An 18,952-nucleotide genomic window follows, 5' to 3' on the forward strand; every position below is an offset into this window, starting at 1 on the left:
CCATCATAAGAACATATACTAGCCACCCCTACACCCCCTGCCGCCTCTCCCCCCCGCCTCAAAAGTAGTTAATGCAGAATGTCATATATAGGCAGAAATATCTTACATGGCCTTACAGAAAATTTGAATTCGCAAAATATTATTCAGGAATATATATGGAAAAGCAGACCATTATTACACCAGTTTTCAATTGATTTTTTCCCCTTTTTAAAAAAAAATCAACTGAAGCTGTTGCTACACTTCATACTAGAAGGAATTTATGCACATAATCATCATATATCCATAACATGACAGCAATCAAACTTAGATGCTTCTGTTTACTCAAAACCTAGATATTCCCCACTGCAGCATCACATTAGTACTATGAACGTCTATGAAAAGGACCTTACTATGGCTGTTAATGAAATTATCACGTCCTTAAAGGAATGATGACATATGTTTGCCATATATATGTATATCCCCCAAACAGAGGAAATAAAGTCTTTCAGAGTGACAAACTAGGAAAATGAAGTGGCCAAATTTTAGCCAAAAATACTTAGGAGATATAATTTGGAGCCACCTCTAGGAATGAGAAATAGAACAACAGTAATTGCTTCCCAACTACAGTCTTTTTTTTTTTTTTAAAAAAGAGAAATTTTAGAGTTGCTACATATTTGACAAAATACGGGCTGATTATTATTTTACATGAGCACAGATTACAACTTTTAAACATTACTTTATAGAACCATTATCATGGGTTGGCAACTAACTTAACCTAATTTGGTTTTGAACAGTTTTCCAAAATTAACTATAAATTAATAAAAGCTAGAGACAACACAAAACTGTTCTCTACCTGAGGCCCAATAAACACTCTGTATTTATTATCAGGGCTGTCTCCTCCAATTAAGAACGAGTTGGGTCCTATCTGCTGCAGCAAGTACAGCCTGGCTCGCATAACTTTGTTGACACGACGACTTGTTTCCTCAGGGCTGTAGGGAGAGAAGCCATCTGGAGATGGGGCTCGTCGAGGTGGGGTTATTCGTCCACTCTGAAACTACATAAGTGGTTCCATCATAAGCATTTCCAGGACAACAATAAGTTTAGTTAGGTGTTGTGGGTTGTTTTTTTGGTGTTTTTTGTTTTGTTTTCCTCCAAATGACACAGAATAAGAGTCCCCAAAACATTAAACTACTACAACCTGCTTAGACTGCATGATTTTAAAAGGATTACTTTCCTTCCATGACAAGAACTTGAGGGCAGAATAAAAACTAAAATTTTGTCTGACATCATGACAGAAAAGGAATCTTTTAAATTGCTTCTGTTTAAGTCTTCAGTGGTTGCCTTACCACATTACTACTGAATTAGCAAGCATAATTCAATGAGAATATAATCATAGACTTGTGACAATACAAGAAATTATTATATAAAGTTATGATGCCAATATATTTCATAAATGAAGAAAACCTATGACTACAGTTTACAAAAGGGAATAGATTGTCAATGAAGAACAAGAGTTAGGCAATTCCAGAGAAAAGACGGATACAGCTTCCTCTCCTTTGCACAATTAAAGTAACTTTCAGCTCAGGATGGTTTTTGGTTTTTGGCTTTCTTCCGTTGTTTTTTTTTGGTTGGGTTTTTTTTTGGGGGGGGGTGGGGGTGGGGGTGGTGTTTCCCCATGATCAAAAATTCAATGACCCAAACCCTTTTATCTTAACCTTTTATTTTAATTGTCTTCATTTAAATTCTTCACATTTCTAACATTATGAGATACATTAATGGCTCTGCCCATTTTCAAATCTTCTGCTTTGATTTATATCCACTTTGAATTTTATGTAATGATGCCATTTATAATTGGCTCACTGTCCATTGGTTAAGTAAACGACAGCCTGAACTTGTAAAGTTTTTCATGTGAAAGGTTAGTATAAGACAAAGAAAAACAATCAAATAAAAATAGATCAAAGGCTAAATTAGATAGTTTGGTGGGTTGTTGTTGTTTTGTTTTGGTTTTTAACATTTCAGTTTCTTTTGTCAAGAAGGGAGCTGTGCTGCAGTGCTGTAACTTCTGATATTTGTCTCTAGTTCAGAGGAATAGCAGTACGTATTTTAATTGGTTTTGGAAACCTTGTTTAAAGCAATTAGATCCTGTTCTTCCCCTAATCGCACTGTGAAGTTGTAGACAAGTCAACTGAAGCCAAACTACGGATGAGCATTTTTATAACAAGCAAACCTGTTAGATACTATTGCTCAAAACATCATACTCTTGATCTTTAATGAAGCCAGTTACTATTGCTCAGAAGATTCTATTCGAGATCTTCTCAAATGTAATGATAGAGATTTTAGTCTTCTAACAACATACATACCTAAATCTCCCCTAATCTGTATGTACAGATCAGTTCTGGAAGAGAAGATCACTGGTACCATACCAGTAACACTTTTCTGCAGGAATCTTAATCCAGTTAACAATCCTGTTCCAATCCTATTCCTCCAGGAATATACCTGCCTGGAGAATTGACATGCAAAACTACAGGAAAAAAAAAAACCACAAAACACTAACACCTCCTCATGCAAATGAAGCTAAGAAAAAATACATGTCTTCATTTATTTCCTAGAAATAAAAATTGAAAGCAGGACTGAATTAAAAAGAAAACACACCCCTAAGCAGGGAATAAAGTTTCACACATAAGAAACGTAACATGAGGTATCCTCTGCATATCTCATTCAAGTAATGCCCTGGAATAACCCCTTGTATCAGCATCTTGCCCTGTGCAGGGAGGATTAATTGCCTCTATAAGCAAAAGATTGCAGAATATAGCTAAATTAAAAATCACATCACAGCTTGCAACTTACAGGCACTGGAGATACCCTTTTTCTTCTAACACCTGGTGATTCAGATTTAACCGTCCTAGAGGATGACGATGAGGAGCTGCTTGGAGAAGGACTACGTCTTCCTTTCAGTGTAGGTGAAGAAGCGGTGCTTTGTCCTTCATCTTGAGGTTCTAGAGAGAGTTTGTTCATTTCTGATCCATCTCCTTTCCCTGGGATAGGTTTCACCACCTTGCAGGAATTAAACCATGTGTTAGAATTACAAATTGATCATTTTATACTAAAGCAAAACAAATTAATCAAAACTGGTTTTGCTAGCATTATGTAATTACGCCCTTATTCATACATCCAAAGTTTGCATATTCCCTAGGTTCTAATATTAGTATATAATAGGGGCTATCTTGTTAATCTATACGAAACACAAAAGCAAGAACCCTTTTTCCTGTCCATTTGTGCAGTTTGTTAGTTGTGGCAGCAACTGATTTGATTCTGAAAGTACTTCTGTAATTGTCATTCATGATATACCTAAGGACAGCAGTTCCCCCATTTGGATAGCAGGAGCCAAAAGAATTATTTTCTACAGGCACTGTCTGCTCATTAAGAGCTATAACATTGGATCCATGTGTTATATACAGTAAGTATCAGCTGAAAAATGTTGCTATTTGCAAGAAGTGTTGTGCTGTAGAAAGTAAAAATTACTTTAAACCTGGAGGCAATGCAGCAAAATTGAGGTACACTGTACCCTGTAAGAGCCACACCCAGGTTTTCTGCCTGCCTTACAAGTAAAACAGCTACACCACATCTGGTATATGAGCTCATCACTATGGACAATGCTGCACTACAAGAATGAACGCATGTGCTCAAGCACAGGGAGTACAACAGTGCTTTGTTGCATGAACACTGAATTTTGACACTGAGGTGTGGAATATTTCAAGACAAATTTCAGATGCCTGTCCTTCAGACCCACAGAATGCATGAGAAGAGTAAGGCTCCTGGGAATCAAATTAAAAGTAGTCATAGCAGGCAGAGTCAGTCTACATTCCTCCATGTCTTGTAGCCTTGACTCAAAGCTGGAGGGAAGCTCCAAGTAACACTTCAGATTAACAGAGCAGACTTCTTCTAGAAAGTTCCAGAGGTTTCCAATTTAGGCAAAAATGAAAGAGGCTTTCCCTGCTCATGGTAAGGGAAGACACATTCAGACCCTGTGCCTTTCCACCTGATTGTTTGGACTGCATCCATGAAGTCAAATACTATTATAAACTGAAGCATTTAACTCATCCAACTGAAACTATTACACTATCCAGAAATGCATTTCAGTTTCGGCCAGCTACAGGGAGAAGAGGACAATGAGGAGGCTGTGGTTCAGCAGTTAAGCACTGCCTAGGAGAAGAAAAACCTGCATCTACAACCTTGATCCAAGCACTGCTCGTTTTAATTTAAGAAGTAACCATATTTGATGTATTGCAAACCTGAACTTTTCAAAAAGCTTTGTTGTTATTGTTTTTAAATATATTGCCATCTGATTATGAAAGTGAACAGCATAAAGGAGAAGTATGAAAAGCAGTTCAGCCTTTCCGCCCCCCGATTACTTTAAAGGCTTTTTTGTTCATGGAAGGTCAGAATGCGAATTCATGTGCCTATGGACAAGTTACAGTTACTAGCTACTACTGCGTGAAAATATTAAAATTGTAAAATAGTAGTAATTGAGAATCTGGAGCATCAAAAGTTGTATTAAAAAAACCCAGAAACCTTAAGGGAAGTGGGCTGAGCAGGGAAACAATTTCAAGCTATGCAGTAACAAAGACACATTTAAAATATTTTAAAGTAAGAACTGTTTTGCATTATTTGACACTTTGAGGTACTGCTTTTTTGGTGCATTGGTAAGTATTTTCAATGTTCTTTCTCAGGACAGAAGGTTGCCAACAGAGCCCTGTTATTTCTGTTCTAGAAAAGCTGCTGCCAAACACTTGTTTACTGCATCAGACAATGTTAGCTTTAAATTAGCACTCTCATCAAGTGGTACATGGGAGTCACATCAATCAATGCAACTATACTTCCAGGTAATTAATTGTTATTAATTAACCAGCATTATACTGACTAGAATTGTAACTATGCTTAGTAAGTTTCAGGTTTGATCTGCCCACAATTTCTTAAAACCGCTTCTGAACAATTTATACACAACGATTACCCAAAAGGCTAATAGAATACTCTGGCATCCAAAATTTGGCAGCGTTGAGATTTGTGTGAAAGAGTTACTCAGCTTTGTTTTTTTTCTGGTTCCAGTAAGATTGCCGTTTGTTTTCTCATCTAGCAAAAATTCCATATACTTCCATTACAATACATAGAAAACTAACATTTTCAAACTACAGAAAAGTGAATTCATGAAACCCCTAAGAATTAAGGAAGTACAAAGGACTATAATGCAGTTTTGTACTCAAGTTTTTGCCTAATGAACAGGAGCTACTTTTGTTCTTGACATTAGAGGGCAGTGTTGTCACAGTTAACACTACACAATCAGCAGCACAACTGTATGTTCTCAAAAATAAAGCTTAATAAATGCATACATTTCAGAAAGTCAGTCACAGTTTCCTGTTAAACAGGAAAAATATTCATAAAAATGAACAAGAGGACCATAATTAAGAGTATGCAAATTGTTAAGATAAAGAGGTTTCTAACAGAAAGAAATTTAAGGGATTTTTATTTGTAACAGCTGTTACAGATACTGCCCTTCCATCAGTGCCACTTACCACAGGGCCTCTCCTGCTTCTTCTTTCCAGCCATTCATGCTTCCAGGCTGGCATGCACGTTGCCTTGAGTTTCTCTCTGATCATGCGCTCTTCTGGGCGGTCTTCCATCTTCTGCAACCCCCTGAGGGTTTCTTTATTCTCCATGTCACGACTACAGCAAAGAAAAAAAAGTCATAAATACAATTATTTTTAGTTAAACTGTAATACCACAGCATTCTTAAACTTTGTGCCATCCTATTGTCCATCTCCTTACAACGCAGCTACTAAAACATCACTTCCAACTAACTGCAGCAAGCCTCATAAGACTTACAACTAATTTGCTAGTCTGCCATTTCCAGCATACCTGTTTTGAGGGCTATTTCTTAAAATGCGTGTACTGCTTGTAACATTGGACACCCAGTAGAAAGGAAGGTCTCGGCAAATATTAAACCAATACAAAAATTACCCTATATGTCATGACATTCACCAAAAGTTTCACAAGTGTTGTGATGGTTCATGCATTCCTTGGCAATTCAAAGACTGCAAACTCTATTTTAAAACAATTTACAAAATGAACATAAATGAATGGCGAAAGTTTTCCATCTTCATAGGATGCACAAGCATGAAACTATTTATGTAGTCCTCTTCAGAAAAGAGGGCTTGTAAACTAATACACAGTAAATATGTTTATAGTAGACACAGAATTCATGAAAGTAAGGCTAGTGGCCTTGAGTGTTGCTTTCTAGGTGACTGATGACTCAAAAGTAATTCAAGTCAGCTATAATTATAGCAAAATTCACAGCAAGTTTGTATCTGTAAAATGAAAGTGTCGTCTATCTCAGCTTGAACTTTTTTGACCTACAGCAAAGTAGTTGCTGTGATTGCTGCCAACAACAAAGCAGCAAAAAATACTGTCAGACGCTGAAAACCAAATATGAACAGTCTGGAAGATTTCCTGATTCTGTTGAGCTAGCTGCTAAATCACCAAGAAAACCAGATTCTTAAGCAGGAGCAGCACATGATCCCCACCCATCTTCTTAAAGTTAGCTTTAAAAAGAAGTAAGTTTGCTTAAGCCAACTCTCAGAATGAAATTTTATTTCAAGAATAAAATCACAACTTAAAGTGGAATATAAGGCTATATAGTAATTCAGTTACAATTGCTGCTTTCACACATGCAGTCTTCAGCTTCTAAAACATTTAGCTATGCAGTTAAAACTACATTTATATATTGCATGATGACCTACAGCATATGCCCTGTGACATTCATGGCAATAAGATGATGTTAAAACTATAATTCCTATCTTCATCAGCAAAGTATTACTAAGGTTCATTTATCACAAATCCCTACTTAGAAAATTAGAAGTTTTCACTGGTCAAAAGAGGTAGCCCTGGTATTTTTTTTCTCTCATTGTAGAGACAAAGGAAACAAAGTATTCTGAGGCAGGAAATAACTCTTCCTGTTGAGTGCTGAAATGTAATAAGCAGCTGGATACTGTAAACAATACATTTTCTTTCAAGCATCTAAACCTACTGTTAATAACTGATTTTAGACAGTGTCTAGTAATTAAAGACTTAAAAATGTTTATAAATAGAGTCAACCTAAGAAGTAATGTTTTTTCAGAGGTTAAGCATTAATGCTTGCTTAACTTCAAAACTATTGCAAGTGACATAAGTATTTGTCCCAGCATTGAATTCCATACTATTGCTTTCTAGAGAGACAAAAATTACAAAATGATAATTCATGAAAAACAAAAATATTATAGCAGCTGTTAGAGTCCAAACAGAGAACATCCCTAAAAGTTTAAAATAAGGTGTAAACTATTGTGTAAAAAGGATCAACTTCACATTTTTTCCTCAGTCAAAAAAATCAGTTCAAAGACAAAAGTCGTTGAATAAACATTATGTTCTGCATAGGAACAGTACAGTTCCAAAATAATATAAATGCAAGTTAAAAATATAGAGTTACTCTGTTTTTTATTTTAGTTATTCCATGGCATGAACCATCTCAGTTGCATGAATACTTTGTATACAAGACAGAAAACACTATCCCAGCAGTGAAAGAATGACACAGTATTTCATTTGTTCATATAACCATGATTAACTTCCCAACTGATATAAAAAAAGTCTTTTAGAGGCCCTTGGACTTGAATTCATGAACAATGTAATACAACAGTGGAGGCTTCACAATCTGTGCTTGTTCTCTAAAAAGCAGAAGCAACTATCTTCCTCTCATGTGACAGCTAAACTGATCTACTCTAGCCTGCACAAAGAACTCTTGTGCTTTTTGGTCTAAGCAGGTGGGAAAGACCAACTGAGTCTGAAAGCTTTTGCTTAGTAAACCACGGTTATCTTTTTGAAGAATTTAAGCATTATGTGTATTTTTATAGAACACAGTTTCTGAAGTGCTCAGGAAAACTTTGTATTTTAACTCAAGCTTGGCTAAAATATTTATTATATATTCTTACACTGTTGGGTCTGTGGAAAAAATATTTTTCCTGTGACTGCACAAAGCCCCTGCATACTGCAGGACATCCTCATTTTGTGGCCCTGAACCTGCAGGGGGTTTTTTGTTATTACTTTTTTTTTTTAATCTAAAGCAAACCCTCTCATCTATTCCAAGCAAGCTGAAGTTTCCCTACATGACAATGGCTAGGTTGCCAATCTTCTGTCAATGTACCTCAGCGCAATATAAAAATAATAAATCCAGAATATATTCCACCAAGGACTTGATCCAGCAGGGTACACAGCATTCTGATCTTCATACAGCAAAATCTATTCACAAGTCAAGGTGACGATGTGCTTATGTGACTGTGAGGTGGTGCTTTATTTGAATAGCAGTGACATAGCTAAGGAGCAGGCCAAAAAATAAATCTCAGAGAACATCCTGGCTTGGACCAGGCAGTCTGACATTTCTCAACAACCCACTCCTCTGCTTGATCAGGAAGCAACAATTTTGGTCTTAAAAGTTTCAGCTTTTCATGAATCGAGAAAAAAAAAAAATACAAGGCTTTTTTCCAGATAAAATTTAACTTCTAAAAGAATTAAAAATATGGGCACCTAGCTACCTGCAACCAAACTGTCAACAGGTCCTGAGAACCCTGGGCTAGTCAGTAGGCCTGGAGGCATGCTAGGAGCAGCACGCAGCACTTGGAGCAGGGACAAAAGAGTTAGCATTCCCTGAAGTGAGAAGGCCAGCTATTAGAGTTGTAGATAGCTTCTTGCCCCTAAACAGTTCAAGTAGTGCTCACAGTTTCTCTTTTGCCATTAAGTATTTTTAATGATATCAAGATCAGTAAAGAAAGAAATCAGATCAAGATGGGCAAGGCATCGTCTGTCCTCCTGCCAGTCTCCCATTCCTTCTCCTGATCCACTACTGTTGGCATCTATCATCTAACCATTTATGTCCATGCTAACAAAGCAAAAGATCAGGTATTCCACATTCTATTAAAATTAAAAACTTAACAGGGAACTTTCTCAACATGGTACTAAATGGCAACAACTGCCACTTAAAGACAGCATTGAACACGTTACTTCATAGAGACTAATTAATCTGGCTTCCTAAAATAGCTACAAGGATTCTAGCCAAATGTCATATAAGTGAAATTAAGTTATATTCTTCTGTTACAGTACCTGAGAAACACAAAAGGGAAAACAATAATCATATTTCTTTTTTCTAGCTGCCTCAGCTTCAATAGCTCATCATCTTTCCTTCAGAATAACATAGGCTCTCTTCATTTGGCTAACACACCATCCACTGAAGCTCACAAGGAGTATATAATGAGTGGTACTCCAAATAAACTGTTTACCTTTCACTCACATTAAAAATTTGCCACTTTCTTATGTCATTTAGATGAATCACTAACAAGCATTCTCAATTAGAAACACTCTTCTATTTACCTCAAATAAGCTTGTATCTTACACATATATATATGAAGCACACTTATAAACTATAAATACATTTATATGTTATAAAAAAATACAGAAAAAGCATAAATAGTGCCTAGACGTAATTAAACAGAGAAACTTAACACCCAGCAGGTTCCTGTGGAACCTCTGATGCTCTGGGGTCCCAGGCTGCAGTGCCCCTTCTGGAAAACACTATCAGGTAAGAGTCACTGCATCTTTACATCAAAGTAGTTTTAGAAGCTAAAACTTCTCACATTTCTTCCAGCATTTTTCTGTAAAACGGATACAAATCTGTACAGAATGTGAAAACATAAAAGAAAAACCTATTCTGTTATTTGGCTCTAAAAAGAGAACTACTGAGCTTACACCTCTATTTTGGTAATAATCATTATTTAGTCGCAGTTTGATATACCCCTTGTCTTGTCTCCCTGTAATTTTATCACCTGTCTCTCTTGAAGACTGGTACATCAAAAGGTGTATTTTTCAAGGAGAGTATTTCACTGCTAACAGGACAATATTCACAACCAAAGCACTAACTCCATGGACTGAGCCATCACCTCCAGTGGACCCTCACAAGCCTTGGTCAAGAAAGATCATCCCCTCAGTGATGAAGGCTCAGATCTCCAAAGATGGTATGTCTAAAGTTACAGAGGTAAGTTACTTGCCTGGATTTTCTAGCTCCTATGAAATCAAATCCACCTACTCGAAATATATAAAACATTGTTTGGGTTGCTTACTCTGAAGTCACCTAGCCATACTTTGAGATTTTGGCACTATTCTGTAGCCATTGAAAATGAGTCCTCCTACAAAACAACCCAAGAAATACTAGCCTCTGTTTGCAACAGATGCTTGCTACAAAGCTAATAAAAATGGGCTTCTCTCTTCTGCTTGTTTCCTAAGAATGCTATCAGACATCTGAAACAACTATGAGAAAAGCTCCTAGGGCTCTCTAATCCCTCCTACTGTTATTTAGTCTCCCAGTACCAACTCAGATGCATCAAGGTATACACAATACTGGGGTATTTTTAAGATGTAAAAATAGCAGTTACATTGCATGAGCTTTCACACACTTCACTCATACTAAAAGGTTTGCAGAGGGAATCTAGCATTCTATCTCTATAAAACTAAAAGTTTATGCCATTATTGAGTGGAATTTCTAGAAAATACAGGAAGTAGATAGTTTATATTGATACACGAGACCCAAAGCTACTAATTATTGTGCAGCTTAATTATTTTCATAATTTTATGTGTTTGGACTAATACACCTGAAATGTGTTAATACAGCTTACACAAAGATTTTTAAGTTTATTACTGTATGATAAACTTCAGTATTCCAACAAAGAACAGATTCCAGATGCTCAGTTCACATTATAGCAAATGAAGAGAATATGCAAGTCCTGCCCCCATCCCAGTGCAACATACTACTGGGCCTTACTACAAGAACAGCTGTAATGTCATTAAAAAGAAAAAGATCGCATTATGAGTGCTCACTGACAGTCAACTATGTGATCAGTTCATCTGCACCAGGTTACAGGATCTCAAGCATAGGTGTTAGAAAGGGATTTGTTTTTCCCCTGGTTAGCCCGGCCCACCAGGGCCCTCCTCTATCCCCTGCTGAACTGTAAGACCCAAGTTTTACTTGGTCATGTATCACCTAAGCTAACTCTCCCCTTTTAACAGAACCAAAGTCTTTACTTGTAGTATGCAGTTTAATCTCTTAGGCACCAAACTGAACTTTGGATTCAGAATCTTTAAGCCTGTCAGTGACAGGAGAAGGGGCAAAAGGCACAAACTGGAACTCAGGAAGTTCCATCTCAACGCAAGGAAAAACTTCTCTACCCTGAAGGTGACCGAGCACTGGAACAGGCTGCCCAGAGAGGCTGTGTAGTCTTCTTCTCTGGAGATATTTAAAACCCGCCTGGACGCGTTCCCATGCAACATACTCTAGGTGATCCTGCTCTAGCAGGGGGGTTGGACTAGATGATCTTCAGAGGTCCCTTCCAACCCCCACCATTCTGTGATTCTGTCATACACCAAAACAGGACTACTAGGTGAAATGCAATTGGCTAAGATGCAGAAAGCATCAGGTTAGAACAGGTATGGTCCTTGCTGATGTGAAAGTCTGAACCCATGAACAGAAAAATGGAATTAAAAGCATAGAATCATTTAGGTTGGAAAAGACCTTTAAGATCATTAAGTCCAGCTGTTAACCTAGCACTGTCAAGTCCACTGCTAACCAAGTCCACTGCTACACCATGTCCCTAAGTGCCACATCTACACATCTTTTAAATACCTTCAGGGATGGTGAATGGTGACTGCACCACTTCCCTGGGCAGCCTGTTCCAGTGCTTGACAGCCCTTTCAGTGAAAAAATTGTTCCTAATATCTGATCTAAACCTCCCCTGCCACAACTTGAGGCCATTTCCTCTTGTGCTAAAACTTGCCCTTGATAAAACTCAAAATTGACATCCTAAAACAAAGTTCTCATTGCAGATTATTTTTATGTGTCCATATATTTGGTATATGAGAACATTCACACTGTTTTGAATTAAGTGTCTGCCCTACTTTTAAAGATGAAATTGCTTATTGCATATTGGATAACGGAGCAGAGTAAAATGACTCCACATATAACACAGAATTAGACAATTAACTCCCCTATCCCCAGAGAACATCATCAGATATTTTATACAAAATAATTATACTTTGAATCAGTTTAATATAATAGGGATAGGCAGATAAAACCATGCACACTGCATTCTCCACCTCCAATTAGAATGGTGGAAATAAGATGGCATACAAACAATTAACTTGGACAGGATGAGCTACATAGATTTGCAAAAGCTACAAGCTATTGAATACTTTCTGGAAGAGTTATAAACGAGAAAGGGAATATAGACCATTTTGGCACCATTCAAAACAGCATAATTATCTGCAGATACCAAATGTTAGAGAGACCCAGAAAGACATTTAGCAGGTTTGGTCTTGTTCTTTTCTTTTTGTGATTTCACTGCCATGCTTCTGTGATTAAAATCATTATTTCTCACCAGGGTTATATTTGTTTCTTATTGTCATCTACTAGGTGTCCTGAAGTAGCATTTAGGACTCATGAAGCAGGACTCTAGTATGTTAATCATCGCAATTTGGTTTTTATTTATATATCTTGTCCATGTCTGGTTTTGTTATTTGATACTAATCTTTAAGCTTACACTCTATTTTGATAAATATATGGACAAGATATATGAAAAGAGAAGGAAAAGCCATCTGAGTTACATTGGGAGTTATGATCAATAATGATTTCTTATGATATAGGAATAATAAGCTGTACTAAATAAGCACTAAACTTTGCTTAAGAGATATCTGTCTTGCTCACTGACACTGAGAGTCCCATTTAAAAAGTCCCTGTCCCACAAAGACTTAGACATACTCTGGATTTTGGTCCAAAAGCTAAAGACGACTAAACATTTCCACATATATTTCTGTCTCTAGCATAAAACATGCAGAAACAAAGTAAAAAACGTATTTGGAGTAACTGCTAGGTGAAGAAATACAACCCTATAGCAACATACTACAACCCTTCACTCACTTATAGTAGATCCATGGTGGACAGCACATTTTCTATCAACAGAAAGTCAGAGGTGAACGGGCTCTCCCCATGAAGACCCAGACTTAGGATCTTCAGTTGGTTAACTCTCTCACCTGTAATGCCCTCGCACATATACAGAGTGCTCTGTGCTGTATGGGGAGACCACTGTCTGCCTGTGCAACAAGGGGACCTTTTGGTGATATCTGTCAACTAATTTAGCCACAGGCCAAGCATACAGTAACTACACCCACTTTAACAATGGCAGCTACTATTACAAATGTTTATTTTTGTAAGATAACAACAAGATAGCATAACAAAAAAAATTACAGGAAAAGGCATTCAAAATTTCTGCAAGCATATGGCTAAAAATGGCTATAGTTTCAGTAACTCCTATTTCAACTTCTTTAAAATCCATAGTATAAAGTGAAAAATAAATGCAATAATCTTATTGGATGAGGGGGGCAGTATTTAGTGAGGTAACCTAAAAAAAAAATTAAACAAAAATCTATGTAGTTAGCAAGCAATAACAGCAAGTGTATGGACTACTCTTTAACAAAAACATACCATTTTTTCTTATCATCCTCAGTGTATACCTGAGATTTAAAAACTTTGCTGCATTCATATCTCACTTATAACAATGTACTTAATTCTTTAATTTATAGTAATGCATACTTCTTTAGAAATTTAATTCTTGATACTAATTACAAATTACATACTGTCAGAGTAAAAATGCAGTGATCTCACATACCTTTGATATGGGCCTGGATCAAAGAAAAGGAGTATCTTCAGTATTTGCTTAAAAATTGACATAAAAATTGCAGACACATTCACATAGCAAAGCTAAACACTAGAGAAGCATCAATTTACAAGAGCTCCAGCTTGTCACCTCCAGCTTTAAGGAAGGACGCAATATTCCATGTGAACATAATTTGATCAGAAAGGCTTTGCGTTCAAATTTCAGTATAGTCATTCCTTCCCCGGCTCCTAGGCACAACATTTTGTCCTGCAAGCAAGCACCTGGGAAAAAGAGTTTCACAAACTACAGGCACCTTGCCATAACAGATAAAAATAACATTACATATATCTAGAAAGATGCATGAACATGGAATTATATAGACAGATATTACACTTATGCAAAACATGCTAATATATGAAAAGGAATAGTTTAATTTCATCAAGACATACTTGTGCAACAGCAGTTAGAACCAGTATTAGACATTTATACAGTATTTGAGGGAGGATGTAAGAAGGAAGAGCTATTGGGTCAGCTAGATATCATTTTCCCTATCTGTGAAACAATCCTAACAAACGAAGCAAGGAAAATTAATTTATTTTTATCTAGTGAGATGTATGGGGTCCTAAGTCCAGGTTCATGAAAGAGTAGCAATATTTAACATAAAGTGCAAAGTCTTGGTTTAAAGAGCTACTGATAGTGAATAAAGACACCTTCATTACTTTCATGTTGCAGTTAGGACACTACTGCCAGCAGGTTTTGTGGGCCATCACTGTCATCTCTCTGCTTACTAGAACCAGTGCTCAGTATGTACAGCTCTACGTGCCAGATCCCTGCATCCTACTTTGACCACATTCCTAAGTTCTCTAGACCAATGGCTTCAGTAATCATTACAGGGAAAGTAATATGTGAAAAATAAAATCAAAAAAAGGCAAATGTACACTTCTTGCAAAAAGTCAGATAACAATTTGAATTCAAATCAAGTAAATGCTATGGAGAATCTGAGGATGGTGCTTTCACTTCTGCCTTTCAGCAGTCTATGGGAAAACCCTTTGGCTACTTTTCATTTCTTGCATTTATTTTTGAAGTTAAAGAAGAATTTTTGATTCAAATATAACACATTTTAGGATTCCTATGCTTGCCAGCTACAAGAAATATTTTCCTTCCATCAAGATTGTTTAAAGTGATTGTTTTGTAAAACTTTATAAAATATCATTGCTGTACTGGTTACGCTTCCACACCACTTTGAAGACTAAAAGCAATTCTATGTCTAGGGAAGTATGGAAAGATTAAAAGATATGACCAACATGACAAAATAAAGTCACACAGTGGAACAACCCCAAATCTACACTGATATTCACCCATCTCCCATTATTGCATTATTCAAATATTCTGGTATATGTACTTACACAGTAGTTGGAACAAATCTCTCTCTATCCTCATATGGGACTTTAAGGCCACAAAATATATTGAAAATAAGTAGTAATATTATTTTAAAATAAGTAATGAACTCTAGATTATGCCAACTGTATCTATGTTTGGCAGAATGATGAACAGTTTTTTACTGCTGCTAAAAACCTCTTTGAAGAGGAATGGAGGAAAGTTTTCCAGAACTGGAGAGTTAATCTTTCATTGTGCTTTCTAATTAGCAGCATAACTGAGTAAGAGTAATTCCAGTTCATAACTCCATTCTGACATGTCCTCCCCAAGGTAACTGTATGGGTTTTGGCCGGGAAGGAGCTACAACAGTGACTCAAACTTTCATATATTATTGTTAAACAAAATCAGAGTAGCTAAGTTTACCAATGACACCTTTTTATTGATCCAAAAGAATCAGGGAAGGAGGAAAAAAAGTTGTGAAAAATCACAAAATTTATAAATGGGAATAAGCACAGGCAGTTACAGTACACAAGTTTTGTGGACATACAAGGGAGTTAAAAAAACCTATAAAGTCAAACAATTGAAAATGTCAAAAATCTAAAACCCACCCATTTCAAAAATATCAGCAGCAGCACTCAGGTAGTTTTCTTTATTGCCATGGACAGGTATCACATTAAAATGACTTTAAGACAGCTTTTTCATTTATCCTAACCCACATGCTCAAAAAAGAAATGACCACTGTCTTAAAAGAGGAAGTAGTCTTACATTGTTGAAGCTACAAAATAAGTATGATTATTAAAAAAAGCATTTATTTGTTTATTGAGAGAACTGTATTCAACAGCACTGGCTGTAAGATAAGCACCAAAGGTATTTTTAGTGGGATGCATGCCAAGTATATTTGTAAGATAATTATCTGGAACATGGGAATATAGAGATATATGTATACTTCAGGCAGTGGAGACATGTTTTCAATGACAGTGATCTCTCTCACACACACATATTAGACTCCCTTGTAAAAGGAACTTAAGAAATGGAATTACCATGATTCACTTAATTCCAGTTTGGTTTTATTTGTGACATGCTTTAAATATGCAATACTGACAAACATCAGAGATAGAATATAGTATTTTACAAGTGCACAATGCCAGATCCTTCTTTTAAACTGTCTGCCAATTTAAACTTCTTGCTTCATCAGAAATTGACTGTCAGCATTCAAGCTAATAGGTTCCAATTTCCTGTACATTGTTGACCAGTTAAGATATCAGTTACCATTTAAGACCAGTGATATCAATTTTTCTTCAATCACATACAACCTACAATTACTCAGACCATCTTTCAGGTAGCTGACAGAATAAGCCTGGGGCCCACTCAAGCTTTTACATTAAGATAGTCAAAACAGAACTGCAAGAAAGACTCCAAGCCATGAACCAGCAACAAAGGAAAATTTGGTTATGAATTGCCATGCTAAAGGACCCTGAAAGGTATAGATAGCGGTTATTAACCAGTCGTGCAGTACCCTCAAGCATTGCTTCAGCTGAGATAGCAGCACTCAGTGAAGTCCGTGCCTTCAAAGAAAAAAACATTAACAAAGGTGTATTTTCAGATTTTTAAATCGCTCTCCTACATACTTGAAAAGATTGTGTTTGTTCTGCAATACTATACGCTAGGCTTTTGTGGACTGCTTCTGTAAGTTCATCAATGCAATCCTCAAACGTCCATCTTCTGTCCGCAACTGTGTTACCCCTCTACAAATCAAGTCTGAAATTTAACAGAATTCTGACACTACCAATAAACTTACATTAAGAAATCTAAAATATTAATAGCAAGGCCCTTTCATGAACATTCCCAATATAAGGAAGAATGCTGGGATGCTCCCGCATGAAGTTCACAATGCCTAAGTATTCATGTCCAGCAGTGACAAGGTTTCCTTGCTTCATCCCTGCCTCCCCACCCAAAGGAACTAATTTTAAAAACTGATATAAAACATGTGGTCAGGCTATCATGAAGCACTAATGCCTACCTGAGCTTTACAGTGAAGTGGAAGCAGTACACTGCTGACCAGTACACTGGTCCTGAGACCAGAAAAACAGAACATACTAATGTTTTTATAACAGTAACTTTACTAACAAAAATTAACATATACATAAAAGTAAACTTTATCCAATGTGTCAAAATTAAAAATATTAAATATTTTTGATAGGTTGATCAATCACTTCTTTGCATATGTGTAACTAAGTTCCACGGTTTTCTCAAACTTCTCTTGATACATGTTTGAGAAAGTTGTATAAACAAAAGAGAAGGATCCTATCATCTGTCTGGAAGATAACATTTCACTATTACATATCAGAAGCAAGGCTATATTGAAATTAAAATTACAAGGAATTAAGTTTTCTTTAGAAGGCTTTCTTACCAAGCCAAAATTTACAGCATGGTCTCCAAATGTCTTGATTTGCAGACTTTATTTTAAAAGGTAAAATTATATCTTAGTACAGAAAGGTCCTGCTTTTCATATTTTTATGGAGTTTGTGAAATATAACTAAGCTATAAACCTGTAGGCCCCTGGTTCAGGAACATTAAAACAAGAGAGTCAAATATCAAGATCCACCTTTTTTTTTTTTTTTTTTAAGGTGTCTTCTGTCACTAAGTAAATTTGGAAACTAATAGTATAACTTCTGTGGCTGTGTTTCATTCATTTATATTTGACCCTTGAAATCTTTAGCACAGAAGTCCACTCGCCAACATACTCAACTGAAAGCACTTCCTTGTCCCAACTATTGTTTTTCTACATTTCTCAGCATGCCTCCCTAAAAAATAACATGCTCAAGTGCCACCATTCTGAAGCCACCTGAAATAAAGGAAAGCTGGATTACAAACATTTTGCTTATATTCCTCAGCTTCCTAGTTATCACCACCACCACCTGATTAACAAGAACAATCATTATTAGGAATTAGTGAGTATGGTTCAGGCAGCAGTAGAATTGAAAATATTTTTGCATTTTATTTAAAAGACCTCAAGAGAAACTTCAATCCTGGATAGCAGAGATTTTATTCCTATTATCCCTGCACGCTTTCATTTTTGTAAAGGGAAGCGGTATCACAGCTTTGATTTTCAGTTTCATGTGTATTAGCACTATCCTTGGAAATTTTTGTTTTGTTTTGCATTTTTTTGAAGAAAGGCCCTGCAGGGCAAGTTAAAGCTATATGGGAAAAGCATGTACACTGTGTCAGTCCGTCATATGAGTGTCTCATTTATGAAGGGATCATAAAGTGAATGTACTTCATCTTAAATTTTGTTGCCACCAATACATTAAACATTTTAAAAATCCACACATTAAGCAGACAGCCTGCTACACTAAGCCCTATGTACAGGACAGTATGTCTGTGGCTCTGTCAAGTTTCAAAAGCAAGACAAGAAATTTGGATGCTGCTGCAAGCATATGGCATGTATCCCTCCCTACAAGAAAACTTTAACAGGAATACTGTTTTACTGCACAGATGTGTTTTACCTGTATCTGCCTATGTATTAAGCTTTAACACTGCCCCCTTACAATGCTGGATTTCAGAAAGTTTCAAATTCACAGTCAACACTGTAATGACAGCAGGTAGGAAAATGTGGTCTTGCTTACAGCCTCACTTACCTGCTCTGGAGGAATACAACAAAATTGCCCTAGTCTCCCAGAGCAGACCAGTTTTCAACTTGCCACCTAACACTGTCAGTGCAACCAATTCAGCACTTGGTGGAATGCACAAACTCACAGTTAGACTAGGAGTCCATGCTACTGTAAAAGGCTTTCCTTATATTTAGTTCAAGTATTAATGAG

At 36.5% G+C, this 18,952-nt stretch overlaps 1 protein-coding gene across 2 annotated transcripts in view; it reads right to left on the bottom strand.

Annotated features, from left to right (window-relative positions):
* Positions 1-18,952, bottom strand: part of MAP3K1 (mitogen-activated protein kinase kinase kinase 1) — a 61,982-nt gene that overhangs the window by 19,162 nt on the left and 23,868 nt on the right. For both annotated transcript variants that reach the window (XM_075739568.1, XM_075739567.1), the window contains exons 2-4: positions 5,550-5,700; positions 2,827-3,033; positions 833-1,033 (exon numbers count right to left, since the gene is read on the bottom strand). In XM_075739568.1, the coding sequence (XP_075595683.1) occupies positions 833-1,033; positions 2,827-3,033; positions 5,550-5,700 (559 nt within the window). The remainder of the gene's footprint in view (positions 1-832; positions 1,034-2,826; positions 3,034-5,549; positions 5,701-18,952) is intronic.

Source organism: Balearica regulorum, chromosome Z (genome assembly GCF_011004875.1).
Source record: "Balearica regulorum gibbericeps isolate bBalReg1 chromosome Z, bBalReg1.pri, whole genome shotgun sequence".
Classification (NCBI taxonomy): domain Eukaryota; kingdom Metazoa; phylum Chordata; class Aves; order Gruiformes; family Gruidae; genus Balearica; species Balearica regulorum.